This window comes from Rousettus aegyptiacus, unplaced genomic scaffold (genome assembly GCF_014176215.1).
Source record: "Rousettus aegyptiacus isolate mRouAeg1 unplaced genomic scaffold, mRouAeg1.p scaffold_m13_p_16, whole genome shotgun sequence".
Classification (NCBI taxonomy): domain Eukaryota; kingdom Metazoa; phylum Chordata; class Mammalia; order Chiroptera; family Pteropodidae; genus Rousettus; species Rousettus aegyptiacus.
Window position 1 is genome coordinate 40,076,141 of NW_023416291.1, and position 27,247 is coordinate 40,103,387.

The 27,247-nt window shown below is 56.6% G+C and overlaps 1 protein-coding gene across 19 annotated transcripts; it reads right to left on the reverse strand.

Annotated features, from left to right (window-relative positions):
• Positions 1-2,260: 2,260 nt before the first annotated feature.
• Positions 2,261-27,078, reverse strand: WIZ (WIZ zinc finger). 19 transcript variants are annotated; one of them, XM_016157716.2, is made up of 13 exons: positions 26,922-27,078; positions 25,278-25,541; positions 20,276-20,348; positions 16,597-18,356; positions 15,260-15,583; positions 11,185-11,355; positions 9,742-10,245; positions 8,290-8,688; positions 7,142-7,693; positions 5,543-6,070; positions 4,927-5,346; positions 4,433-4,628; positions 2,261-3,398 (listed from the first exon to the last, which is right to left on the reverse strand). In XM_016157716.2, the coding sequence occupies exons 2-13, from the start codon at positions 25,480-25,482 to the stop codon at positions 3,239-3,241; spliced, it is 5,292 nt and encodes a 1,763-aa protein (XP_016013202.2). In that variant the 5' UTR covers positions 25,483-25,541; positions 26,922-27,078; the 3' UTR covers positions 2,261-3,238. The 19 variants fall into 19 exon arrangements, with proteins under 19 accessions (XP_016013202.2, XP_016013195.2, XP_016013198.2 ...); XM_016157709.2 differs by having other exon boundaries at positions 16,597-18,725; XM_016157712.2 differs by having other exon boundaries at positions 16,597-18,725; positions 26,943-27,064.
• Between the last annotated feature and the right edge of the window lie 169 nt (positions 27,079-27,247).

The following is a 27,247-nucleotide window of genomic DNA, read 5'->3' on the forward strand; positions in this document are numbered from 1 at the left end:
GACTTCAGCTCCAAAAGCAGCACGGTAAGGCCATGTTGGAATGAAAATTACAACTAGTCGCCAGACAAGATGCTGGGCACACGTTCAAACCATAAGAGATAATGTAAAGAAATCAGTCAAGTGCCGAGCGCACTAAATAAATGTCATGTTTTGTTATCCATGGTTACATAACAAATATATTTACATGTTTATATTATATATTTAATAAATGTTTGTATTGTTTATCACTTCGAATGCTCCCTCATACCTGCGAGGACTTTAAAAAATTTTCAAAAGAAAACTGAGACTTGGAATTCATGACTTGCTCAAGGTCCCTGACACGTGTTAAAGCTGGAACTCCCACTCTAAAACCCTCTTGATTCTTCCCTACTTTAGAGATCCTGCAGTGGCCCAGCCAGGCTCCAACCCTATCCTCAGCACCCTCTTTGGATGTGTGGAATCCACTGTCAGAGACATCACATAACTTATAAGATTACTTGATAGAGCTGCAGACACTGAAAAAGGTACTTAATGTGTTAATGTGTTTGTGAAGTCATCAAACTAGACATGTTCACTTTTTTTCTGCTTTACTTAAGTTTGTTAAAGTTTGCCGTTTGCTGGTTTTTTATTAGAGAAGCATCAATTTCTTTAGGTGTAATAATGACCTACAGAAATATTGAGTAATTGATCTGATGACCAAAATGTGCTTCCCCATAATTGAGATGGGGAAGGGGGAGTGTGAAGGGGCTATAGCTGCAATAACTGAAGAGATTAGTAATGACTTAATAACTGATGAGTAGATGAGCGTTCATCGTACTATTCTTTTGTAAGGTTGGAATTCTCCACAATAAAATGTTAGCAAAACAACTCCTCCTCTCAAAATGGGGTTTCTGCAGAACTTGCTGCCACATGGGACAAGGTCTATGATGCATTGACAAACTCCATATAAGCAGCACATAAAACCAATTGATATGCACTTCCGCTTTGGGGTTCATTTGTATCACCTTCAGGGACACCTGCCTGTCTTCCAAATTAAAGCAGTCCCCTGGAACTTCTTCTGGGGAGCTTCCTTCATGGCACATAACACAGCCATCATTTTTACCCTTATTTGATGATTTTTAACATCCAACCCTTTGCCTCTGAACAGAACAGCTTAAGTAGGGGGCATGCCCAGAAGTTTTAGGAAAAGACTTCTCTGTAGTAAAAACTGTATGTGACCCTTTCGAGGACTCATAAAGCTATCATTACAAGATTGTAGGTAAGGAGGGGCTTCTCATGTTACTTTATAAGTTCTTGCATCATCTGAACTTTTTAAACATCCAGCTTATTATCACTTTTATACTTTTTTCGCTAATGTGTAAAAAACGGAACGAAGTGCCTTTCGGTCAGCTTTCATCCCAAGAGATAAATCTTGCTGCTTTCGAAGTCTCAGACATGCCCACCCACAATGTAGGAATGACAGTACTGGTTGAGGCCTTCCTTCACCAGGCAAATTATGTGCCCTGACCTCCCACAAGCAAAAAAGCCAAGTGAGCAGACTAAGACAACTCCTGTGGGCATGTTGTCACAGCTTCTTGGCCCCTCCCTTCCAGGTAGGTGCACAGTGGGGGCCAAGGTAACAGGATTGGGGGCTAGAGAGGCCTCTTCTGTCTACACTTCATGAGGTCTTTCCCACTTTCCAGCCCTTGGCTGTTTAAGTGAAAACAATTAGCTGAAAAACCACATGCACTAAACAAGGAGCAGCCAACAAAATCTCTTAAAAGCTCAGAAATGTTCAATAAACGTTTGCAGAGTGAGAAAATAAATAACATCGCAGAGGAGCCAGCAGCTCCCTTTTCCCCTTTGTGTTACTGGGGTTCAGGGTGCATGTAACTCCCGACACGTCACATGTCTTGAGGGCAGGCCAGTCCCAGCTCTCTGAAGGCTCCCAGCAGCTTTGCGCTCCTCCCTCCCTTAGCAGGTCCCCCACACTATTGCTAGATAGCTCCTACCTCAGAGAGCCCTTCAGCCTGTCCCTTCTCCATCCTGACTTCCTTCCTGGATCAACTCCTCTGCTCGCAGGAGCCACTTCACCAGCTGGCCAGAGCCCCCAAACATGTCACTGAGGGTCAATAGGTGGGAACTTGGGCTCATTCGCAGCTGAGTCTGGTAGGCTTGGTGGCCAGTGGGAAAACCCGGGGCTTCTGGGGGCTCTGCGTGAAGGAGGCTACTTGATCCCAGTCCTAGCTGCCAGCTGATGCCAGCCTGTCCATTCTATAGAAAAACACACGCTGGCCGCCTGCCCAGGGGTGTTTCCAGAAGAGAAATTTAATCTAATTTACATACTTCTAGGTACATTGATAACCAAAATGTGGCCACTGAAAAAAGTTAAAAGATTGATCAGCTCCCGGTTTCTAGCTGGCCCAGGATTGCAAAATAAAAAGATCCACGTTCCTTATTCTCTACACAAAACGCGTTTTTAAAAAAGTGAAAGGTCTAGGGAGCTATACATAGAAAGGAACAGTGAAAAGAGAGAGGGGGGTGGAGGTGGGGAAGGAGAGTCCCACCCCCACCCCTCCAGGGCCCGGAGCCCCTGAGGCTCTGGGGGGCCTGGACATGGCAGGAGGCAGCTGTCAGCTCTGAGCTCTTCCCAGCTAGGAAGGCCCCTCTGGGGGGAGCATGGCCAACAAGGATTTCCGTGGCATTGTGGGCTCAGTGGAGGCTCCCAAGCCCCAGTGGGCCAGCAGAGGGAACGTGCCTTCCCCTGAGCAAGCACCGTGGCATGACGTGGTTGTTGACTCGGGAACTGGGGGGCTGGGGCAGATCCCGGGTTCTCACGAGGTGCGTGTGTGCGTGCATGCCTGTGTGTGTATTCGCGCGTGTGTGCGTGTGAGAAGATATTAACGAGGGCAAGAAGGACGGGGGTCTTTGGGGTCTTTGCAAATGGCCACGGATGGCAAACAGAGCCCCACCTGGCTGCTAGATTCAGGAGAGCGCTGGTATTCCTCCCCTGTGACGAGATCTCCTGCCACCAGGGACCTGGCTGCTGCCCACACTGGACTGGGTGGGCGTGGGCTGAAGGAAGATGCCCTGGGTGTGGCCCCAGAGTCCTCGGGCTGAGGGGAAGGGTGCTCCGGCTGTAGTGTGCCCGGACCCTGAGGGTGCCGGTTTGAGGTTTTGGCTTGCTCCTTTGGGAACGGAAAAGAAAGAGGGAGAAGGAGGAGGAGACCGAGGAGGAGTAGACAGAGGTGGCAAAAGAGGGATCTGGAATGCTTTTGTGTTAGGGTGCCTCTGCCGCTGCTGTCTGTGACGGTGGGGCCTGGGGCTCCTCGGGCGGAGGGTCCACTTTGGAGAAATTCATCTCCAGGATGTGCCGCTGTAAGTGCCGCACCCACTCCTCTTGGATGGAGAGGGGCCCCTGGAATTCCACCTCACAAAACCTGTGTGGGGGACAGAGAGAGAAAGGAGTGGCCAGTGCCAGAAGAAGAGGTGAATAGGTAGCATAGCCACACTCTAAGAGTCTGACACATCTGCTGCTGCTCAGTGTGGACAGAGCAAGCCCAGGATTTGAGGGAAAGGGGCCCAAAAACCAGATGTTCTCCCATGGACAGCTATCTCTATCTTTCATGGGGGGTATTGGTGGGGTTTCCTGGAGTCCCCATCTCTATGCTCAGGGCATTCTGCTGGCTCAGTGCTGGGTGCAGGCTATCCAGCTTCCCAAGCATTCCTCCACCTGACTGGGCATGTGCACTGATCAGAGAGAACACAGAGCAGCAGATTCTGCTCCGCCAAGCTCCAGGACGAAAAGATGGAGCTGGAGAAAAGGGGGTTGCACTAACTTGCACCCATCCTGCTCATGCATCCAAGTCACCAGCTCCCTGCCCTTGCAGCCTTCAGGGAGATCTCATAGCACAGGGGACCCAAATCTAAGCTCGTAGCTGCAGAGACCTGGGTTCAAATCCTACTTCTGACCTGGCCTATGTGACCTGAGTTGACCCCCTCACATCCCAGACTCCCAGTTTTCTACCTCTGATGTTTACCTGGACTTTGATAAGAATGAACTAAGACCTGTTCTTTTCTTAATCATGCAGAAACTTGCTGAAGGCTTACCGTGTGCCAGGCAGTTTGATTACTTTATAAACGTTCAACTCTATTAATCCCCATAACAAATCAATCAGGTAGGTCTGCTGTCAATCCTACTATATAGGAACTTTGAGGCGTGGAACAGGAAGTCCTTGCCCAAGGTCACTAAGCTGCTAAGTGTCAAGGTCTCACTGACTTTGCAAAACTCAGGGTCCAGCCCAAGGCTCTGAGGCACCTCTTTCTGTGAAGAGCCCTTAGCCTGGACCCAAACTGCCCTGGGCATCTCTAAGGCTTCCTCTCCAAACCCCAAGCAGCCCCTGTACTGTTCAGAGGCTCTAGGTAGACAAGCTCCAGGAGAGTGGCCTCCCTCCCTCCCCCAGGGGCCTCATACCTGCACTTGAGGGTGTAGATGTTGCCAACGAACTTGACCAGTGACGTCTGGGGAGGCCGGGGCACCAGGGAGGGGACTGGTCGGACCCGGGGAGGGGGCTGCCGCACCTCCTCCAGCTTCTGCTGCATGTCATTGGTCTCCTCACCTCCCCTGGCTGCAGAGGCATCTGCAGGGCGAGCTTGTCGGCGCTCAAATTCTGAGGTGGGAGAGGGGAGGAGAAGAATGGAGGATAGCTGGAGGGCGAGGCCCCAGGAGAGGCTGCTGCCTTCAGCAAATGATGAGCGGTCACTGTGGAGATTTGTAAGACAGGCCAGCTGGTGACTGGATGCCACCTGGCCCAGTGACAGTTGGGATGGCAGATGGATGAGTAAATGGGTGAGCAACCAACTGAGGAAGTGACACCAGGGCAGAAGCACAGCAGAGAACCTAAGGGGCAGCCAAGTGGACCTGCCAGTGCCCGCCGCCCTCACGACCTTCCACCCCCAAACACTCACTGTTGATGTTCTGCCGCTGGTGCTCCTCGGCCTTCACAGTGCCTGGTGGGCTGGCTGCTAGAGGCCGCTCACCACTGTCAGCTGCCCGGCCAGCCTCCGGCCCTGGCTCACCCCCAGCACTGCGGCCCACCACAGCCAAGCCCCCGGGTGCCAGCCCCAGGGGTGGCCGCTTGTCGCTGTCACGGCCATGGCCAGCACTACGAAACTTCTTGGTGAAGGGGCGGCCGCCCTGGATGTAGCTGCGGTAGGCGCCCACCTTCTGGGGCCGGTGCTTGATCCACTCGCTCAGTGTCTCAATAGGTGAGCCGTTCACACACCACTCAGTCACGCCGAACTGCCGCAGGTGTGCCCGCGCGTGGCTGGCCAGGGCCTTGCGGTTTTCGAAGTAAAGGCCACACAGCTCACAGCAGGCCTCGGTGGCTGCAGGCAGAGGGGGCGCTGCTGAGCCTCAGCCCCAAGGGAGCAAGGATACCCAGAAGGCGCCGCCCAGGTCGGGAGCCAGTCCCGCCTCCCACTGGTGCCTTGACCCCCACAGTGGGTGGGCATGCTTGTGACAGTGCCCGGCCCTGCAGGCCCCGGCAGATGCCCTCCCGGGACCCTGCCACCCGCTGCTTACAGGAGTGGGAGGTCTTCTCATGGAGGGTCTTTGCCTTGAAGGGCAGTTCAGTCTGGATGTAGGTCTTGGCCTTGACCTCTGCAGGGAGGAGGCGGTCCTCCTGCAGGGGCCTCTTGGCTGCCACTGAGCCCAGGTAGCTGGTGGCTGAGGGCTTGGCACCGGTGATGGGTGCAAGGCTGAGATCGCGGGGTACCTGGGCTGGCCCGGCTCCTGGTTTGCCCGGCCGGCCAGCCATGGGTGCCAGCGGCAAGAGAGGCTGCACAGGCCCAGGAGCTGATGTGGGGGGCCCTTCCTCAGCCAAAGCAGGGGCCAGGTCTCCGGCTGGCGGCTCCTTCTTGATGAGGCATGGCTTGGATTTCTTCTTAAGGATCTCCCGCAGTGTGTCGATGGGTGAGCCATTGACAGACCACTCAGTCACACCCATCTGTCTCAAGTGGGAGCGTGCGTGACTGGACAGGCCCTTGCGGTTCTCAAAGAACTCACCACAGAACTCACAGCGAATGTCACGCACTGGCTCTGCCCGGGATGCTGTACAGGGTCAGGGGAGGGGAAAGAAGAGGGCAGTGGCTGCTGGCAGGAAGCATCCAAGCTCAAGGTCAGTGTTAAGTGCCTGGCTGCCCTATCCACGCAGCCCCAGACCCAAATGACTTGCTACCTCATCTGCCTCCAGGGGCCCTTTTGTACGTTCAGCCATTCTGCTTGTTCTGTAACTTCAAATTCTAGCCGACTTCAAGAAAACTCCCTGTGATATGGTGACGTGTTAAGGAGCAAGTGCTCCCTTGATCCTGGGCTCAGATGCCAGCACGGCTATGACCCTGTGCGATACTAGGCCAGCCACTTCCCCTGAGCCTCAGTTTCCTGCTCTGCAAATGGAAACCTCCACCCCCCAGTGTCACTGGGACAGCCTAAAGTGGAGCCTGGAGCAGCTGGCAGGAAATCAAATGATGAGTGCTAAGGCCATCTCACATGCTGGGCACACAGCAGGAGGTCAGCCAACACAGCTCAAGAGAAAAATGAGTGATAGGGACATTACAACCACTGCATACACATAGCTTTGTTTAACTAGGTACACCATGCTAAGCGTTTTATACCACTTCAGAAAACGCTAGAGTAGGGATCATGCTGTTCGCTATCTTTCAAAAGAGGAAACTTACTGAAGTTCACATATTGGTAGGCAGTAGAGCAGTTGTGATCCTAACTTGAACCTAACTCCAAATGTCAAGCCCTTAGTGACCACAGATGTCAGAAAGATGGTTTAGACACCCACTTCTGGTGGGTCTATAGTCCTGCCCATGGCAGACATCACTAATGGACCCCTGTAGTCTTTCTCCCTGGGAATCTGGTTGGCAGCCAATACTAATCGATTGATGATGGCACAAGAGATAAAATCTTTTTGCCATCACTGAATGCAAGAATGAAGAAGAATCAAGAAGCAGCTCAGCTAGAAATGCACACAGCAGTGCCACACAATTAGCCCCTTGTCCTCTGAACTTGTGTGTCCTCCCTTCTATTTCAACTCTGGACCCTCTGGGTATCCCCAAGTGGGAGGAGGCGACCCCCCTATCTGTTCTCCCTGCCTTGCCCCAGGGTCACACTTACATAGGTTCAGGGGAGTCATGTCTTCCCGCGGCGCTGCCCAGGGACCTTCGGACAGGTGCGGCTCCCCATGAAGGGCCCCCGGCAGCATCTCACGCTTGATCTCCACCCGCATTTGTTCGGGCTTCAGCTTCTTGGTCAGGGAGGATGCAGCCAGGCCCGGGAACATCTTTCGGGCCGTGGGAGGAGGAGAGGAGGTCGGTGAGTGGCCCAGGGGGCTGCCTGGTGGTGGTGGCAACTTCTTGGCCAGGGGCGAGAGGTGAAGGTCTGCAGGGCTGCGGGCTTCCAGAGAGCTGCCCAGACCTCCGCTGCCCACCACCTTGGCCAGGGATTTCGGGCTGGGTCCTGGCGGGTTGGGCGGTCCACCGGGCCGAGCCTGGGTCCGTCTCTTGAGGATCTCCCGCAGTGTGTCGATGGGTGAACCATTGACGTACCACTCTGTTACACCCATCTGCCTCAGGTGTGAGCGTGCATGGCTGGACAGGCCCTTGCGGTTCTCGAAGAACTCTCCGCAGAACTCACAGCGGATATCACGAGCTGGCTCTGGGCCTGAGGCTGCAGCAGGAGGAGAAAGGGGCAATTAGCACCATGGGCACCATTAGCATCGTTACCTGCGGGTCTCCTGGTTGGCTGGGCATGGGCAGCAGCATGCCCACGGGCTGGGGTGGTGGTAGAGGGCAGGTGTAGGCCAGGGAGCTGAGGAGTGGGGCAGGGGCCTGACAACTGGCAGGAGTGAGGGGAGGCTCCTGGGAGCCATGGGCCCTCAGTCCTGGCAGAGAAGGACAGAACCAAGACTCCACCACTCTGCGGATCCCCACAAGGACTGGGGCAGGAGGGCAGGAAGTGGCAGCCTAAGTGCCACATGCCATCCAGACCAGGGACAACCATGGGCACCTTCCACACCAACGGGCAGCACCCCACCCTTGGCCTTCATTCTCAGGGAAGGTCACAGTCATGGAAGTCAAAGGCCAAGAGAGAGGGCCTAACAGCCGACTGCTAACAAGATCTCTGGGCAGAACCAGCCCACTGCTAAGAGCCCCTGTCTACTCCCTTCCCCAGCAGGGAAGGAGTAGGAAGGGGACCATGACCCCCCCAGGGGGGGTGGCTCCAGGGCCCGCAGGGAGGAGGGGGCGGCTGAAGCGAGAACCTACAGAGGTTGAGAGGAGACGGCTCCACATCAGAGGCCCAGAAAATGCCGGCGGCTGCGGCGGCTGAGAGGTCCTGCTTCCCCCAGGGGCTGGCCGTACCCGCGGCCTTCAGCTTGGCCTTCTTGGCCGGCGGTGGGGGGGGGAGCAAGGAGAGGGCCGTGGAGGCGGGAGGAGGCCGCCCCAGCTGGGCCAGCACGCCGCGCCCGGGTGGGAGGCGATTCTGGACGCCGACCCTCCTGATGAGCCCGTGGAGCACGTCTATGGGGGATCCCTTGGCATCCGGGTCGCTGACGCCCAGGTGGCGCAGGTGGGCGCGGGCGTGGCTGGACAGGCCCTTGCGGGTCTCAAACCAGGCACCGCACAGCTGGCAGTCCAGCTCTCTGCCCCCGTCACTATCTAAAGCTGCGGAGACAAAACACAGGGGGGGTTCACGGCCGCCACCTTGGCCGGCCCTGGGGGACTGAGGCAGGAGGGCCTGGTGTGATTCTCAGCTGCCCAGGCCATCCAGGGGCCAAGACTCATGCCGCAGGTTGATTTTAAGAGGTTCTAGGAGGCAGGAAGCCCTCCTCCTTGCCTGGCCTTTGGCATTAAGGTGAGTGTAGAGAACTCAAGGATGTGGAGTAGAGAGGCAGTGGCCTAATTCCAGGGGTCCCATCTGATGCTCCCAGGCCCCTGTCCCTGGGACCCCAGCTATGGGAGCTATACAAGGTGCGTAGCAGGTACAAAGCAAGGCCCCACCCAGCTGCCCACCATCATGCAGCTGAAGGCACAACTACTCAGGGCTCTGCTCCTAAAAGCACAGACTGTGAAAGCAGCTTTATTGGAACCTGAGGTGCCAACTAGGGTGCCCCATTAAGTGGAGGGCCAGACCCTGGGCTCATCCCCAGGGTCTAGGGGCCACCAATGTGTGGGAAGGCCTGATTTCCCGAGTTAAACCTGCTCACTGTGCCTAGAGGTTTCTTCCCACACTCCACCTAGCCAGGCCTACCAGCAGCCCAGAGGTACAGCTCCACCCCCAGCACAGTCATAGGTGCCTCTGCACAGCACTGCTGGGCAGGATCATGTTAAGATAGGACCAACCATAGGACCTCCTGTCAGGTGGCCCACTTGTCTACCTGCAGGACCCAAGATGCCCAACTGGAGCCCTGGTTACCTTCCCTGCCCCAACCCTCAGGCCCAGAGAAGGCCAAAAGCTACTCTTAAGTGGCAAGGGTGACCCTAGCTGGCTCAGCAGCTGTAGCCAGGCCTCCAGGGGAAGAACAGCAAAGTGGGAGACAGGTGATAATATGCAGCACAGCCAGCCCAACAGGAGACACAGCACCAACACTGACCCAGTCAACCCAGGACACAGGAGCTGCAATCCCTGTTGCCCCCACCCTGGGCCCCATAGCCCAACTTGAGGGCCCTGCTCTCCCAGTGCCAAGACCTCCCTCAACTCCCAGGACCCAAACTCACTGAGGTTCAGGGGCCCCTCGTCCTCAGACTGAGGCCACTGTGCCTTTGGGGAGGCTGGCCGGGGGCTCAGGGACAGCTGGGGGCTCTTGTCCTCAGGATTCTTGGGGGTAGGGGAGCCCGTCAGGGCCAGTGGTGCCTTCTTGATGAGTGGGGAGCTGGGTGGGTGGGCCAGGCCCTTGGCTGAGAAGCCAGGAGGTGACTTGATGGCCTTGTTGACGGCAGGGATGTCCAGGGGCTTGGCCAGAGTGAGCAGGCCCTGCCGGGGAACCCCGGCAACCACCTCCTTCGGAGAGCTGGACTTCTTAGTCAGGCCCGGGAGTAGCCCGAGGGTTGTGTCGGGCAGGCCCTTCTGCTTCACGAGCTCGTAGAGAAGGTCGATGGGGGCACCGCTGCTCTCGGACTCAGCCACACCCAGCTGCCGCAGGTGGGACCGTGCGTGGCTGGACAGGCCCTTGCGTGTCTCAAAGCAGGCACCGCAGACCTCGCAGGTGGTCAGGCTCTGGGCTGAGGGTGAGACGAAGGCCAGGAGAGCCAGCTGTGAGGCCTTGTGGGCTCTGCTCTCCCATTTCTTCTCCCCTGGGGCTCCCACTCACCCAAACTCCCTGCAAAGGCGCTGATTCTATCAAGCCCCCGTGATCCTTAAAATGACTCTAATGAGTCAGGAATTGGCCTGTACAGTTTGCAGATAAGGAAACTGAGTCTCAGAGAGAAGAGCTGTGCCCAAGGGCACATAGCAGGAGGCAGAGTCCTTCTGTGGTCCAGCCAGTGGAACACTTTTTAGATCTCCAATATACCAGTGTCCTGGCAACAGGTTTTCATGCAACTGCTGACTTGCCAGCCACATGCTTAACAGAGCTAAGTCCTGGCCACACTGTCTGCTGCTCAATTCATGCCCCAAACACTGGGTTGGAGGCCCTACCCACAGCCCCTGTGGTGCCCTGCACCTCTTCTGCAGAGTCCTTATCCTTGCCTTTCTGCTGCTTTGCCTGAGACAGGCAGAGACCACCTTCAGAGACCACTGACACCAGAGACCACCTTCACAAACCCAAGGACAAGGGCCATCTCTCATATCCCTGGAGGCCAGCTCCGTGCCTGTCACTACTCAATAACAACCTGAAAATCAACACTCAGACACAGCAGCGTCATGAGAAAGATCAAATGCTAATGAGGGTCAAAGTCAGCCAATGAACCAGGTCTGAGAGTGAGCCCTTGACAACCATGCCCACTACCTCTCCAAATGCCCCTCCCTTACCCAAGGCCATGTGTGCCCAGGGCAGCAGCAGCTCAAGAGAGGAGACAGCTGGGTATCTCCAAGGTGCCTTGGGGTGCCAGAGAGAAAGCTGTGGCCAACCGGGGGCCCTGCATTAAACCCCAGACGCGAGAGGTCCCTGTGAGTGTGACCAGACTGGCCAGCACCACCACCCTGCCACCTGGGCCACTCACCCTTGAGGTCCGGCAGCTCTTGCTTGCTGCTATGAGAAACCTCTGCAGCCACTTTGCTGCTCAGTCGATTGGCCACCTGCTCCAGGGGCCCGGGGACAGGCAGACTCTTCTTGGGAAGCTGGGGAGAGCCCAAGTCCATGGCCACCATGGTGTTTTCCTCAGAACTCAGGCCTGTGAGGTTGGGAAGACAGGCTCAGCCCAGGCAAGCCAGATTGTCTACCTCTTTAAGGACTGACAGTGAGGGCAAGGTGGTAGGCGGTGCCTTCTTCCTCACCCTTGGTGCCTGCTCTCACTCTGGGAGGTAGTTCACCCCATGAAAGCTGAGGTTCCATTCATAACCCCCAGAGCCAGTATGACACGGGGACATCAAGGCTGCCCACTAATGGCAGAAACCAGGAGTAGCATTCAGCACAGTCTCTGCACATCCAGGTCAGAGAACGCAGTATTAGTCTGAGTCGAGACTCCTAATCTAGGAGATCTCAGAGAAAATCTCTCTCTGGGCAGAAGAGAGGAGCATCTGTCAGTCTTGGGGGCAGGTTGAGGCAGTCAGCAGGGGAATTTGGTAAGAGATGGCCAGGGTCTGAGACCAGAGAGGCAATGCTGAGGTGGGGAGCCAAGGACAGGAAAGAGTCTCCAAGGGAATTGTGGGGTGTCTCCAACCAGACAAAACAGCTGGTGCTGGCCTACTTATCACAAGCTGAACCCTGAATACGGTAAGGTTAGAACAGGGAGCCTTTCTGGACCAACAGGGATCTGACTGGGGATAGGCAAAGTGGAAATCACAGAACTTTGTAGAAAGTTCGTGAAGAATCCATCAGTCCAGTAAACTTCCTTGAGTGATTTGTGTTTGAGAACAGAGAATCACGGTGCATTTTCATGGTCTAATTTTTCAGAGAAAGGGACTTGAGAGGACTACTAAGCCCCAGGTTTAGCGCTTACAGCATGGACAGCGCTCTGAGTGTGAAGAAACACTCAGTGAGTGTGTCAGGGCTGTGGAGGCACTCACTGGTATGAGTGGGGAGCCTAGGATCCCCTGCTCAGTTTGATTCCTATGGAAGCAAGGAAAAGGCAGGTAGAGGGGGCCACCAGGGCTGGGACACCGAGGACTTTGTCAAAGTCTCCGGGTGAAGTGGGCGCGTCTGTCAGATGGGAAAGGGACCGTGTCAGAGCTGAAGTGACATGAAGTGGGTTTCCGCGCTGGAGGGACCGGAACTGTGGAGAGAGACGCTACCGGGGCTCCAAGATGAGCAAGGAGCATCTGTCAGAAGGGACGAGGGTCCCACGGGGGGGGGCTGAGACGAATGTTTCTGTAGCACGGGACCCTGCAAGCGGCGACAGGAGGCCCGGGGCCCGCGCGAGTGGAGAGTCTGGGGGGATGGGGGGTCCCGGAGACTAGACGGCGGGCGTCCGAAGCGGCGGCGGCAGAGAACGGGTGGGACGCCAATTCTGCCCTCCCAGCACCCTCCCCGGCTCAGGTTCTTACCCAGCGCGGGAGCGGGCCCGGGCTCCGGCTCCGCCTTGGGCCCGTCCCGCGGCGGCGGCGGCGGCGGCGGGGGTGGGGGCGGCGGCGGCGCCGGGAGGGCCGCTGGGCCCGGGCTCGGGGGGCCGGGCGGCGGCGCCCCCGCAGGCGCGCGCTCCCGGGCACCTCCCGCGCGCGGCCCCGCCGCCGCCTTGCTCTCCGCTTTTGTCACTCGGCACTGGGCGGTGGAGGCGGCCATCTTGGCTCCGGCGCACGCGGGGCGGCCGCTCCAGGCGGGAGCAGCCGAGTACCGAGCGACACAGCCGAGCCCGCTCCGCCCCGCCCCTCGGGGCGCGCCCAGGGAGGCCGACCGAGCGCCGAGCGCCGGGAGCGAAACCCTGGTCCTGGTCCCGGCCTTGCCCGCGCCTTGGCTCGCGGATGCACGCACGCACGCTCCACCCCTCCGTCAACCGCCACCCTAGTCCGGGCCTTGATGGGCTGGGATACTGTCCCCCACCCCGGACAGCCCTAAGGCTAGGATGGGAATCATCCATCTACACCAGGCTCCCAGATCCACGACAGGCGGAGCTAGGACCTACCCCAGGACCTTGATCCATTCCGTTCCCTGGAAGTCTCCCCTCCGCGTCGGGGATCCTGAATTCCCAACGACGAGGACCGTTCTCCCCTAGCCCCAACATCGTGCTGACATCACTGTCCCACAGTCCTACAGAACTCCCCATTCAGGCAGCACCACATTTTTAGTAAAACCCGTTTATCCCTAACACCAAGCCTATTCCACCCCCCCCCCCGCCCTTCCTTGACAGTTGGGTGGGGCCAGAACCTGACTGTTGCCCCGCCCCCAACCTGGCACCCGCCCCCTACAGCCCACTTAGGAAGAGGTGGAAGAGGCTTTTAAGACACCCTTGCAGGGCCATTGCCCAGACCTAGTCTTAATCTTGGGCATCCTTCCTCAAGGCAAGGCTCCCAGGATCTCCTCAGCCACTCCCCACACCCAGTGTTCACTGAAAGACTGATCACACCCAAATGATGAGCTGCCTCCTTCAGTACTAACTGGGGGTCCGGTGCATTGGTCTTCAGGTGGAAACAGCTTAGCCAGAGCTGAACCTGAATACTGGGTGTGTAAGGGGTGTGAGCCTGACATTCAGGCCTCTGTGGGAGTGACAGAGAAAGAAAGGGGCAGGGCTGGAGCTTACAAACTGCCAGCTGTGCCTCCCAGCCACCCCTAAGACACCACAAACCTAGCCAGGTGTGGGAGTTGAATGCCCAGGGGACAGTTTCAGCAGAGGCAAGAAGCCTGAGGATGTGTTCCCACTCTGCCTCTCCCCGAAGTGTGACCTCAACCAGCCACTATTTTCTCGTTCAAAGAAGAAATGGGACTTTCATAGCTCCACCCTCCCCTCTGCAGACCCTCAAGTGCCTTTCACTGGTAAGGGGGCTTGCAGATGAGACAAGCCCATCCCAGAGTACAGATCTAGGTAGGACCCTGGAAGCTCCAGACAGGAGAAACAAAGAAGGAAGCCTCAGCCCATTGACAATTCCCCCTGTTCAGGCACCCTCTCTATTCCCCAAATCCCGTTTACTCTTCACTGCTGAGGCCTGGGCTTTGAGGTTTAGTAATGGCTCCAACAAAGCCAGGCTTTGCAAGGTTGAGTCTTTCACCTTTCCACTCTCTCCACAGTGCCCAGCCCCTTCACCAAAATATTACTTCTGGATTTCCCATGCCTTCTTCACTGGAGAGACCACTAAACAGGGTGTTCAGAAGTCTAGCACTACTGCTTTGTGGCTGTGGCAAAGCAAATGACCCAGTTTCCTTATCCATAAAACAGGACACAGCAATCCTTAGCTTCATGGAATTGCTTTGCGACATACATGGGATGAAACCTTAGTACACAGCAACCACTCAATTACGGGAGTGATTATCACTGCTGCCGGACAAAATAGGCACCATTGAAAATCTAGAATATAGATTCTAGATCTGCACTGTCCAATAGGATTGGACTAACATAGCACTAGCTGCCTTTCAAGTGTTCAATAGCCATATGTACAATAGCACAGATATTGAAAGAATATTTCTATCATCTCAGAAAGTTCTACCAAACTCTAGATAGAAGATGTCATTAAGAACAAAGATCTGGAGCCTGACCTGCTTGAAGTTTCAAATCCCAGCTCCACCACTTCTGGCTGTATGACCTTGGGTAAGTTAAGTAAGCTCTCTGTGCCTCAGTTTCCTCATCTGTAAAATTGGAATCATCATACCCGCCTTATCGGGTTGCTGTGAGGACGTACACGAGTTCATGTTTGCAAAGTGCTTAGAACAGTATCTGGCTCCTAGAGCTCAGTAAGCATATGTTAAAATCACTGTCAGGCAGTGAAGAGTGGAACTGGATTCAGGAGAAGCCCTGGGCCAGCCCCTGAGAAAAACAGAAGTGGGCCCTAAGCGCCAAGGCAGTTGTGAGGACAGTTGTCAATGTACTTTGTAGAGTGACTGGAAACACCTTCAGGAAAATGGAGTGGCTGCCTGCCTCCCATCCCTCCGTCCCTCTGGCTCCTGGGGAAGGTCAGGGCTCCACACCTGCCCGCCTTCTCTCCCCTTACCATCTCCGTAGGCTGGCCCAGGGTCCTCAGCCCAGGTGGGCAGGAAGGGCACTGTGAGAGGTAAGCGGGGTCTGCGGGAGGTCAGATAGCCACCAGGTGGTCCCCCAGGCTCACGGCCAAGGGGGCTGGGGGGTCTCTCAGCAGCCGAGGTGGCCAGCAGCTCCTGCAGGATGTTGATGGGTGACACAGTGAGCTCCCAGTTGGTGATGCCAAAGTCACGCAGATGGGCCCGGGCATGGCTGGAGAGGCCAGCCCTCGTGTCAAAGCCAGCCCCGCAGAAGTCACAGCGCATCAGGCTAAAGGTGCCAGGATCGAAGTTAGCCACTGTGGAGAGAGAGAAGACATGGACTACCTGGGAGGGAAAGGGGATTAACTCTCCAGCCCCAGCCCTCCCCTCCTGGGGCTGGCTCACCCTTGGAGGGTCACATACCTGGTACTGTTCCTCACCTGGATACCTCCCTTCCCCTTTGCTAATTACGTGTCTGCCTGCATTAGCTCCTATGTTCCCCCAACTCCAAGAAGCCTTCTCTTCTGACCTGCCACATTCCTCCCTCACACAGCTTGCTGCATTAGGGACCATACCCTCAAACATTTCTCGAGTTGTGAATTTGGAATCATTTGAGTGAGTGTTTAATTAATACCCTTCTCGTGCCTAGAGCTCATTTTTCCTGAGTTTCCCCCATCAGAGCCCTGGTCACTCAACATCGTAACTGCCTGGTTTTGTGGTTTGTCTGCCCCTGCCCCTCACCCCCAGCACATGTGCACACACATACTCTCAAACACCATACCAGCACCTCCCCAAGTGGGCTCCATGTCTGCTAGCATCAGAACTACCCAGGGTACTCATGTTGGTGACAGACCTCCAAAAGCAGAACCTTGGTCCCTGGGACTCTGCATACCTCACAGGCAGCCCTGGGGGTTCTGAAGCCAGTCAGGGTTCTACAACTGCTGTGACTAGGCCATGAACTCCAGGAGAGCAGCGACTGCCGTTTTATTCACTGCTGTGGCCCCAATGCCCAGAACAGAGGGGACCTCACTCAATAAATATTTGTCAAATGAAGGAACCAATGAAATCCCCTGCCTGGGGCTGACCCTCTGCCTATAATTCTTCCTTCAGCTTCTGGAAGGGCCAGCATATGGGGACATCCCCACACCTCCACCAATGTGGTGATCTTTGTGGCTGCTCCCAGATCTTCCCAGGGGGAGGTCCCAACTTCACCCCAGCTTGGTACTATGGGAGGATTTAGAGTGAGGGTTGGGTGGTTCAGACTCAGCTGCTCAGCCATGCGTCTTGGGGGCCTTGGAAGGAGACGGGTGCTGGAGCGAAGTCCTCCTACCTTTTTTCTTCTTCTTCTGGAAGGAGAACCTGCGTTCGATGGCCTTCACCTCCTCAGCAGAGATGAAATGCCGCACGTTGTAGCTGACGCCCACGCGGTTCAGGTGGCCGCGCACATGGTTGGCTAGGCCAATGCCATTGTGGAAGCGATCGGGGCAGTAGGGGCATTTCCGCTCCTCGTGCTTCAGCGCCACCACTGGGTCCCCATCCAGGAGTGCATCCAGCCCCAGTGGGCTGCCCAGTGGTGCATCCAAGAGTAGGAAGTCCAGGGGGTGGGTGCCCCCCAGCCCCAAGTCCTCTGGCTGCAACCTTGGGGGTGCCCTGGCTTCTATAGGCAGGATATGGGACCCCAGCCTGGCCACTAGTACAACTGGCACCATCTCACGGAGCTGCTGCTGCTGCGCTGGTGAGGCCTCGGCTGCCTGCAGGGCTTCTCGGAAAGTCTGCTTCAGCTCCAGGGCTGTCTCTGGGATGAGGCTGGGGACAGCTGGGGGTGGAAAGACCCCATTTTGGGGGGAAAAGTCCATTTCTGAAGCCAGTTGTATGTCCTCCTCTTCCTCTTCACTCCAGGGATGCCTCTGGTCCCCTAGTTGGGCTGGAAGCCCTTGCAGGTGGACAATATTTTTGCCACTACTGTGCTGTAAGGAATAGGGGGTGGATGCTAGTGGTGAGGGAAAGGCTGGCCTTCCAAGAGGCCTCTGGCCCAAGCCACGCAGGAGTGGCTTTGACAGTGGGAAATCTCTTGTGTCCAGCTGCTGGCAGCCTGGGCCAAAGGCCAGACTGGGGTCATATCCAGCAGGGTTCTCCTGCCATGAGGGGGCCAAGAGTGGCTCAGCATTGCCAAAGTAGTCCTCAGTGGCTTCAGGGAAGCGGGCATACACATCCTGGCTGGTGCCAGGCTGGTTGGCAGGGTCCTCCTCGAAAGCCTCGCCATCCTCCTCCCAGTGGGGACGAGCATGTACAAGCCTCACGTGCTCCCTGAGCAGGCTCTCGCTGGGTGCTGGGAAGCCACAGAAAATGCAGGCACTGAGGCCTGATGAAGCTCCATAAGGCTGATAACCAAGGGCAGTAGCATCAGGGCCAGGGCTGCCACCGCCAAAGGGCTCCTTGGCAACTTGGCCTGGTGGCTCGCGCGCATGCAGCTTGGCATGCTGCACGAAGGCCTTGGAGGAACTGGTGCCAAAGATGCACTTGGCACACTGTAGCCTTGCCTCCCGGCCCTCATCACTTGGGACCTGCTTCAGCTTCTGGATTTCCTCAAGGATCTTCTCCCGGGAGGTCTGATGCAGCTGCCGATGCTGCTCCAGGTCACTGGGGTCGGCGAAGGCCCAGCCACACTCACCACAGGCCAGCGGGGCCAAGTCAGCTGGGAGCTCCTGGCCTGGGGCTCGGCGGTGCTGGCTCATGTGCTCCAGAAGATGCTCCTTCTGCTTGAAATAAATGCTGCACTCGACACATGGGAACACAGTTGGGTCCTCGTCCTCATCCTCATCTGGGCTGGTCACCCCCTCAGCCACCTCCTCTAGCAACTCACACAAGAAGGGCCCGGTCTGCACTGGGGGCAGCATAGGCTGTAGCCGCTCCACAGATGCCTCTGAGTTAACTGTCCAGGTCTGTGTGGCCACCTCCGAGGCCGATCGTGGCAGGCCCCACTCGGTGGATGACTGGGCCAGCCCCTCCAGGTCCGTCAGGTGTTCTCTAGTGCCCACCACGGCCACATCAAAGGTCTTCATGGTGTCTTCCACAGGCACCAGCACTGTCCTGAAGGAGGTGAGGGGCAGTGGTGTGGGGGGTAGGTCCAGGGGCAGCCCTGAGTCCTGGGTTGGGGCCTGCTCATCTGTATCTTGGAGCCAGTCCAACCTGGAGTGGCCCCGGGGGGACTTCTCCAAGAGCTTTGGTTCACCCTGGTGGTGTAAGAACCTTCTAGAGCCCTGGAGCTCAGCATGGGGCTTCATGGTTCTCACAATGACAGAGTCCTTGAACCTCCGCTCAGATAGGATGCCCTCCCCAGCCTCCTGGACCACGGGATGCTCCCAGGGCCCTTGGCCACCAGGGAGGCCAGGGAAGTGGCCCAGGAGATGGGGTGGTGGGGAACCCGGCCGGAAGTCCAGGCTGCCTCCATCCCAGCAGCTGTAAGGAAGTGCCAATGGGAACAGGTTAGCCATGGGCCTCAGTTCCCCTTCCTCAGGCAGGGGAGAGGTATCTCCGAGGCAGTCTGAGACAGGCCCCAGAGACCCAGCCTAAAGGTGACCTTAGAGGGCGGGAGGTGGGGGGAGTACACGTGGACTCTTCCAAAGCCATTGGGCCAAAATCCAAATTCAGCTCCTAGGATGCACCCATGCATGTAGCCCAGCCCCACTGCAGTGTGGGGGAGTGTGCAGAGACCACACTGGGGTCACAAAGTGTGTCCCTAAGTCTGGTGGCACAATCAACTCTCATCTGTCCCTCCGGAGGGCCCAAGGCACTGACTCATGCTCTAGGGTGCTTTTGTCTTAGTCCTCCTCAAACTGGGATGATTTAGTTTATTTAGGTTCATCTTTCCAGCAAATGTGCTGAAACTCCGTGGCATGAACAGCTTCAGGTGAGGTAGTTCTCTCTCCCCTGCCCCTGCACCTTCACTCTTGGAAGGGCAGAGTTAGGAGAAATGCAATTCCCCACTCAGCCTCTGGCTGCAGTGACCCTGACCTCCGTTAGAGGAGCGGGGAGGCGCAGCCACTTCACTAAGCCTCAGTTCTCAACCCTAAAAATGGGATGAGTCCCAAGAACCAGGAGCTTCTGCACCCTTGGGCAACATCTAAGGAACTCTCTCACACCCATAATCAAAGAAAATTTAATATATGGTAGGTGGTCATTTAAATGATCCCAATCATAGCCCTTCAACAGGGAACTTTGACCACATGTAGTGTAAGGCGAAGATGACACAACTCAGTGCTGGGGAAACGCTTTGCTTGGCCCGACGCCTGGCTCCCAGTCAGTCCATGACTAATGTGGTTCCTACTATGACTGTTCTTGATCCATCTCCCTTCATTTTCAAGATCCTGCCTGCACAAGGGGCTGTTGATCACACTTTCTAAGCCCCATCAGTGACATGATACTAATAGAACCATCCCCCCCCACCCACAGGGCTGTGGCAAAAACTGAGTGGGGTAAACCTGTGCCGAGAGCTCAGAACACAGTAAGCACTCAATAACAGAGAGCTGTTAATACTGATATGAGCATTATTACATATTGGGACCTGCCACATCTTTTAATAAAGGATCACTGGCATCAGTATTGCTGTCAATTCCTGCTCCTAGCCAACATCCTTTGGATCCTCAAGGCAAGTTTGTAAAATGCATCTCAGGGACTTTACAGATGAGAAAACTGAGGCTCAAAGAGGCCTGGCATTGTTCTAAGGGTCACCTGGAAGAGTGAGGACTCCAAGGGTCCAACCTCCAGGTTCCTGCCCCTCTGGCTCTGCTCCTGGCAGGGATAATGAGAGTTGACCGTCTGTGTTCATCCCAGTTCTTCCCCCAACCCCTACACATGCCCAAGGGCTTGCCTGCAGGGAGCCACCACCTCCTTCCTGATCTCCTGATTCCCTCCTGTTCCCTTCTTACTCCCAGGGGCTTCTCTGGGGCCTGGGCATGTCTTGCTTGCCCCCCTGCCCTCCCTGAGGTCAGGGCCAGCATGGCACTCACCAGCTGCTGATCCGATGGGTGGCGGAGGTGGCACGGGGGAGGGCTTCGCTGAGGCCAGGATGGGGCTGCCCATCTGCAACAGAGAGGGGAGACCCTGAGGGGCTGGGGTCCCCCTGGCTGGGGCCCTTTGTACCCCAGCTCCGGGAGCCCTGCCGGGCACCTTGGGAGGGCCCTGCTGGCTCTCCACCCCTCTTCTATGAGAGGCCTTTGGCCTCTATATTCCTGAGCCTTGAAGAAGTTTCTTTGGAGGAGTCCCCTTAGCATTCCTGGGGAACCCCAGGGGCTTGTGCCTTAAACCCTCCTCTCTTTGTCTCCACTGGGCAGTCAGGGTGAGTTTTAAAAGTCACACCCTGGTAAAAACTCACTGGCTCATATCTACAGTAAAAACCAGATTTGCAACCACCACCTACAAAGGCCTGCGAGGTCAGACCTCTGCAGGTCTCTCCAGCCTCACCTCTCTCTCCTCATCCCTCACTCACTCTACTGACTGCTCCTGAAAACTCAAGCCCACTCACCTCTGATTTCAAGGCCTTGCACTGGCTACTCCTCTGCCCCAGAGAACCCTTCCCTAGCCACCTGCTAAAGTGAGCTCCTGTGATTTTTCTCTCTTGCCACGGATTTTGTTTATTCCTTAGCACTCTTTGAAACTGCCTGGTTTATTGTCTGGATAACTGCTTGCCTGTGTCCCCTGATAACATGTAAGCACTCCCTGAGGGCAGGGACCTTTTCAGCCTCATTCACTGCAGCATTCAGTGCCTGGCACACAACAGGTGCTCAATCAATACAAGCCAGATGATGAGTGAACAGCCCTCTAGCCTGAGCTATGGATGTCCCAACGCTGCCTTCCAGACCCCATTCTAGGCCTACGTCCCCCTCCTGGGACTCCTTGCACAGATAGAGCCAACTCTCCATTATCGCCTGTAGAGCCAATGCCAGGAGCAACCACAGGGCTTCTAGCCTGTGTCTCCTCTGTCCGCCACCACCACCGCTCCCGCCTGACGCGGGTGAGCATGCCAGTCAGGGCTCCTGCCAATGGCCTGGGCCAAGGTTAACACACTGGGGGAACTTGTACCCCATCCAGAGCCCAACAGATGCAATTGCTGAATTAGCTTCAATTTGAGGAAGGGCCAGGAAGTGGACTAGTGCTGAGGCTCATTCTTTTTCCAATCCCCCACCATCAAATTTGCACAGGACAGTGAGAGCTGTCAGGAGCCAAAGAATTAAAAGTTTGGGCAGGGATGGGTGGAAGGGTCAGAAAATTGTAATCACTGCCCAAGGATTGATCTGCTGAGCCTGAGAGAAGGGCTGTAACTGTCCTGTGGCCTCTGGAAGGTGAGGATGCTGATGGGCGTATAGCAATCCGTTGTCCAGAGCAGTTTACCATTCTTCATACTATTCATATTTGGGGCCAATCATTCTTTAGTAGGTGTTGCCCTGTGCATTGCAGGATGTTGAACAGCATCCCTGGTCTCCACTCACTAGATGCCGGTAGCCCCCTGCCCTGCCCCCTGCAATCATGACAACCAAAAATGTTTCCAAATGTGGCTAAAGTGTCCCCTGGGTGCAGAATCATCCCTTGCTTGAGGACCCCTGCTGTAGACGAATGGGGAGCAGGGCCAGACCAGGGGTATGCTTGGACATATAGGATGGCATCAGGATGAAAGGACGGGGCAGGTAGGGTATTGGAGAGGGTGTGATGATTGAAAAAGCCAAGCCTGGACCAGCCAAGGGAGCAAGACCACAAGCATCAGAAGTGTGAGCTTCTCAGGAGGAGGCAACCAGTTCACTGGCAAGAGGCTCCAGTAGAGCCACTAGTCTCAGGGTCCAGGCGTCCTGCTTCTGAGACTCCAGGTGTCCCAGATTCAAGGATTCTGCGATTGCCGTTGTCTAAGAATTCCACGAGCCAGGGAGCAGTGTTGGCCTCTTTGAGCAGCTCCAGTGAGGCTCCTATTTTTAGTGGCAGTGACTTTGAAGGAAGCAGGCCAAGTAGGGCCCTGTATCCAAGGCACCTGGGGGCCAGTGGGCTCACCCAGCTGGTGGGTATCCAGAAGTCTCTATGGGTCAGACAAGGCACCCAGGACACAACCCTCAGCAGTGGCTACGCCAAGGGGCCCTCATGGACTTCCGCCTTTTGGGGTTCCTGAGAGATTTAAAAATGAGAAAGGGAATACAAGAAGGGTGTCTGTGAGCAGCCCGAACCACAACAGGCAGCATGGCAGAGTGGCCAAGAATCTAGACTTTGGAGTCAGTTGATACTAGTTTAAGGCCCAGCAGTGACCAGAAGGGCATGCCTTTCCCATTCTAAGCCTCAGTTTCCTCCTTGGTATAGTGGAAACAGCCACCAACCCAGTCTCACAGGGCAGGCGACTGATGCCAAGGAAATCACGATAAATGCTCCATCCAGAGAGGCAGTGGTAGTGGGGAAAGAAGGAGGTAAGAGTGCCTGTGTGGGGGTGTGGGGGTTGGGGCTGGCTCAGAGACACCTCAGATTGGAAGCTGGAGGCTGGTCCCAAAGCCTTAGGCCTCCGTTCATTCCATGTTCTGATTTCCTCCCCAGCCTGAGGCCCCACGAGGGCAGCTATGATGCATTGTTCGTCCCCTGGCACCCCAGTTTCAACACCAGACTCTTCATCAATCCATGTGGACCATCTTAGCCACCCAAGCCTTGGCTGCACCTGGGAGGCCAACCGGAGAGGCCAAACATTGAGGTGAGCCTTCCTGGCAGCTGCCAGGAAGGCTCTGGGGTTTCCAGGCCAATGGCCATACTGGAAGACAGAGGAGGCAGTGGATGCATCCATGTCCAGGTGGAGAAGTTTGAAGGTAGACATTCCTGGGGTGTCCTTGGGGGACCCCAAGGGCTGGATGGAGCTGAGGGAGGGCCCAGGCTTCGGGTGGAACAGCAACCCCAGAAACAATTCCTATTTATAGACATCACAAGACTCCTAGGGCAGGTGCCTGTGCCAGAGAAGGGGGGTGGAGCAGGCTGAGAGGGCAGCAGGAGGTGTGGGGAAAACGCCGTGTCCGAAGCCCAGGCCCTCCTCCAACCTTCAGGCTGAGACTCTACTTCAAGCCATCCTTGCCCCATGCCCCCATTTGCCCAGGGACACCACTAAGAGTGGGCCTGGACCCCCTTAGCAGCCACAATCACCTCCTCCCCAGGCACGTGCACTGGACCCTGATTCCCTGGGGGGCCATGAGGACATACCTGCCTACCAACCTGGAGCATTTGCCAGGTAGAGAAGAAGCACCCAATTTCTCAGAACCAGAATTAGAGAGAACCCCAGGACCCCAGAGCCCATCCCCTGAGGTTCCCACAAAGTTAAGATCCTGGGAGTGCCCTGTCCAGCCATGTGACCTGAGACAGGGCCCTGTCTCTCTCTTGGCTTTGGTTACTAAGGGTTTGGAGAAGGGGATTGCTATGGTTCCCTGAGTACTAATACTCCATAGGTCTCACCCTGCCATCCCCCTGCATGATACCTTCAGGTGCCATCAGACACTTTAATGCCATGCACATGGGAGCCCATTGCCTCACTCACTGTTCCTCATCTGTGACTCCTGGATGCACCCCACACACACACCCCTGCCCCGCCAGGCAGGGCCAGGCTGGGCTTACCCTATTGCAGTCATAACACCTGATAGCTGGTCTGTCTCCATGATCCCAGATGGCAGGGTCCATGAGGGTGAAGATGATGCGTGAGCTTGGTTACTGGCTGTGCCCAATGCCCAGCCCTGGGAAGGTGCTCTGTAAATATCTGAGCACCACGAGCATCACTAAGGGTTAGTGGGGGCAGGTGAAGGATGCTTTGACAGAGCATGGTAGTTAAGAATGAGGGCTGTCAAGCCAGGTTTCTGACTAGCTTTGTGACCTTAGGCAACTTAACTCAATCAGGTTCTCAGTTTCTTCAACTCTAACATGGGACAATAATAATCAAGGCTACCTCCCACAGGGTTCTTTTGAGAATGACATATAGTCACATAAAGGGCTTGACATGTAGAAATCCCCCAACAGGGTACTACAGGTTCCTGGAAAACAAGGCCTCCAGGGCAGGCCAAGGAGATGAAGGGAGATATGCCTGGTGCATCGGCTTGCACTGTACCCACCACTCTTCAGCCCCATGAGACTCCTGCCTGGTCCTTGAACACACCAGGCTCCCTCTCACCTTTGCACCTGCCATTCCCTCCACCTGGCTTGCTCTTCCCATCATTCATTCCACGCTCCACTCAAATTCCACCCCCTCAGGGAGGTGTTTCTGGGTTCCCTATGCACAGGCCTGGTACTTTGTTGAATGCCTTCACAGCATTTGTCTCTACCTGTCCTTATTTAGTTAGTTGCTTGTTGTCTGTCTCCCCTACTAGAATGTCAGGCCTCCATGGGCAGGGACTTGTACCTCTTTTGTTTATAGGTGTATCCCTAGCACCTGGAACAGAGATTGGCACATAGTAGGTGCTGAGTATTTAATAAATAACAAATCTTAAGGTGGGAATGGTGTGAGAGCCCCTTTTCCTGGGTAAACTGAGGTACAAAGGGACGTTCGGTATCCCTGATTACTCAGTCTCTCCCCAGCCACTAGAGGGCACAAGCTGTTTAGCCTCATGGCTCAGGGACAGGACTCACCAAAAACAGTGCAGCGAGAGCCAGGATCGACTGCTGAGGCAGATAACGCCCGTGGAACAAGTGGGCTTACAGCAGAGAGCTCGGGGTGCTAAGCTGGGGACCTAGACCCAATGAATGTGGTCAAAGGAGGGAGCCAGACAGACCTGAGCTCAAATCCCAGCTCCTTACCACCCACTGGGAGATCTTGGTTAGGTCACTGGCTCACAGGGCCTCCGTTTTCACAATTATAAAATGGAAACCTAAGCAGAGTGCAAAGAGAAGGCTCTGGACCCAAGTAGAACCCAAATCCCAACTCAGCCCCAGCTGGACTGGGTGACTTGGCCTTCTCTGAGCCTTGAAAACACGGGGCTAGATGCTCTCCCAGGGCCACAGGGCCCACCCTCTTACCAGAAATGCCACCTCTGCCATCCAGAATGTCTCTGGGGCCCTCCTTGGTGACAGGCAGGTAATGAGTGGACCGGAAAATGCCACCATCACCCTCAGCAGCTTCGGCCCCACCTTCAATGTCTTGTCTTGGTGCTGGGCCAGGCAGTCTCTCTGGGCCTCGAGGATGGTCTGGGGTGGCCAGGCCGCCTGCCAGGGGCCCATCCATGGATTCTCTCTGCTTGGCTCCACTCAGCTTCCTGGCTGGCTCAGTGAGGCATTGTAGGTCTGGAGGCAGAGAGACAGGTGCTTAGAAGAGGTAGGAAAGAAACTCTGCCTCAGTTTCTCCTTCCTTGAAGCCCCGGTCCTCACCCTTGCAGCCCAGTGCCTCAGTTTATCTCCCGGCCCAAGTGAGCTAAGTAAATGGTGCTGAGGCCCCATCCACACGTAGTGTACCCTAGATGGCTCCTATCCTCAGTGTGCCTCAGTCTCACCACCGACAATGCTTCTCTTTATCAAGATCCTGTTCTGCCTCAGTTTACCCATTTTTACTGATACACTCAGCCACTTTGTTTTCTTCTAGCATTAATCCCAGATGCCTCCCTTCTGCACTTTCCCCAGTAGTGCCCTGACTTCAATGCACATACATATACCTCATGCCCACACCTTAGCATGCATGCTGGCCACTTCTACACTCTGATCCTATATCCTGTCTCAAGTCCCTCCATCATTACCCCTGCACTTTTCCCACGTTCCAGCTCTCCCCCCACACTTGACCTTAGGGTATTAAGTATTAACCCCTTCACCCTCACACGCAGCCTCAAGTGACCCCAGCATTAACCCCTTTGCTTCCCCCCCCCCAACATTACTGCTCATGCACACCACCCAGCCTGGGTTCTTCTACCCCACCCTCCCAAGATCCCTCTAGTCTGCAAGCAAAAGGGACGAATGGGGCGCTTGGTCCAGAAATGAGGACCCTGGGGAGGCCGTAGGGGTGGGGGTTGTCCTCTCTACCTATAAATACCTTCAAGGTAACGGCAGAAAGTGAAGGGCAGGAATGAGGCGCTCTCCTAGGGGAGATGGTGGGGAGGCCCGGCCCAGGCAACCGGGGCGGGGCCGGGACTCCAGGCCTGGCTGCAGGCGCTGCCCTCGGGGGCCTAGGGGCTCCCAAGGGGCCCGTCTGTGGACTGGCAGTCGTGGCGGGGGTCCCTTCCCAGGCCCGGAAAAAGCACCTGCGGGTGCCCACCGGGTGGGCACTGCTTGCGGGGAACCGGCGGGATCGCAACTTCGAAGCACTTTGGCAGCGTGGGGTGGGGGGCTCCTGCCTGGACGCCTCCGGGGGGTCGTAGGGGTGGGAGTGGCGCTGCGCCAGCGTACCCCTCGAGGGGCCAGGGTCCGGGAGATGCGCCCTCGCCCGTGCATCTCGGGGCGGGAGACCCCGCGGGACGTGCCGAGGTAGGGGGGGACACCTGCCCCAAGACCCCCGCTCCTCCCCCCACCTGTGCGGCCCCGCCCCCGACCTAGGCCCCGCCCCTGAAGGCCCCGCCCCGCCCCCCGCCCCCTGCCCCCGGGGGGTCCCGCCTGGTCCGGCCCGGTCCGGCCTCCCACTCCCCGCGCCGGCTCCGCCCCGCCCGCTGGCTCCCCAGGCCAGGCCAGGCCGGGCCTCACCGGAGAGGCGGTGCCACCGACCGGGCTCCGGAATTCGGCGCTCCCCTCCTAGGTGCGGCTGTCGCTGCCGCTAACGCTGCTGCCGCTACCGGTGCCGGTCCCGCGGCCTCCGCAGCCGCCGCCGCCTCCACCGCTCGGGCGACATTGTCCCTTTAAATCGCTCCCCCCGCCGCCCCGCCCCCCGGCGCGCCGCCGTGACCTCAGCGCGACAGCCCCGCCGCGCCGCCATGATGGGGAGGTCCGGGGCGCCCCCCTGCGCCGCCCCGGGGGGCGGGGGTGGCCAGCGGGCGCGCGCCATGTTGGGAGTGGCCAGGCAGGTCACCCTT

Bases quoted from the DNA above. Each gene is read 5' to 3' on its own strand.
- WIZ (XM_016157709.2), bottom strand. From the start codon at position 25,482: ATGGATGGGCCCCTGGCAGGCGGCCTGGCCACCCCAGACCATCCTCGA. The intron at 20,349-25,277 runs GTAAGAGGGTGG...TCTCTGTTGCAG, and splicing joins TGGCAGAGGTGGCATTTCTG to ATGGGCAGCCCCATCCTGGC. The intron at 8,689-9,741 runs GTGAGTTTGGGT...TTGTCTCCGCAG, and splicing joins CGAGGGGCCCCTGAACCTCA to CTTTAGATAGTGACGGGGGC.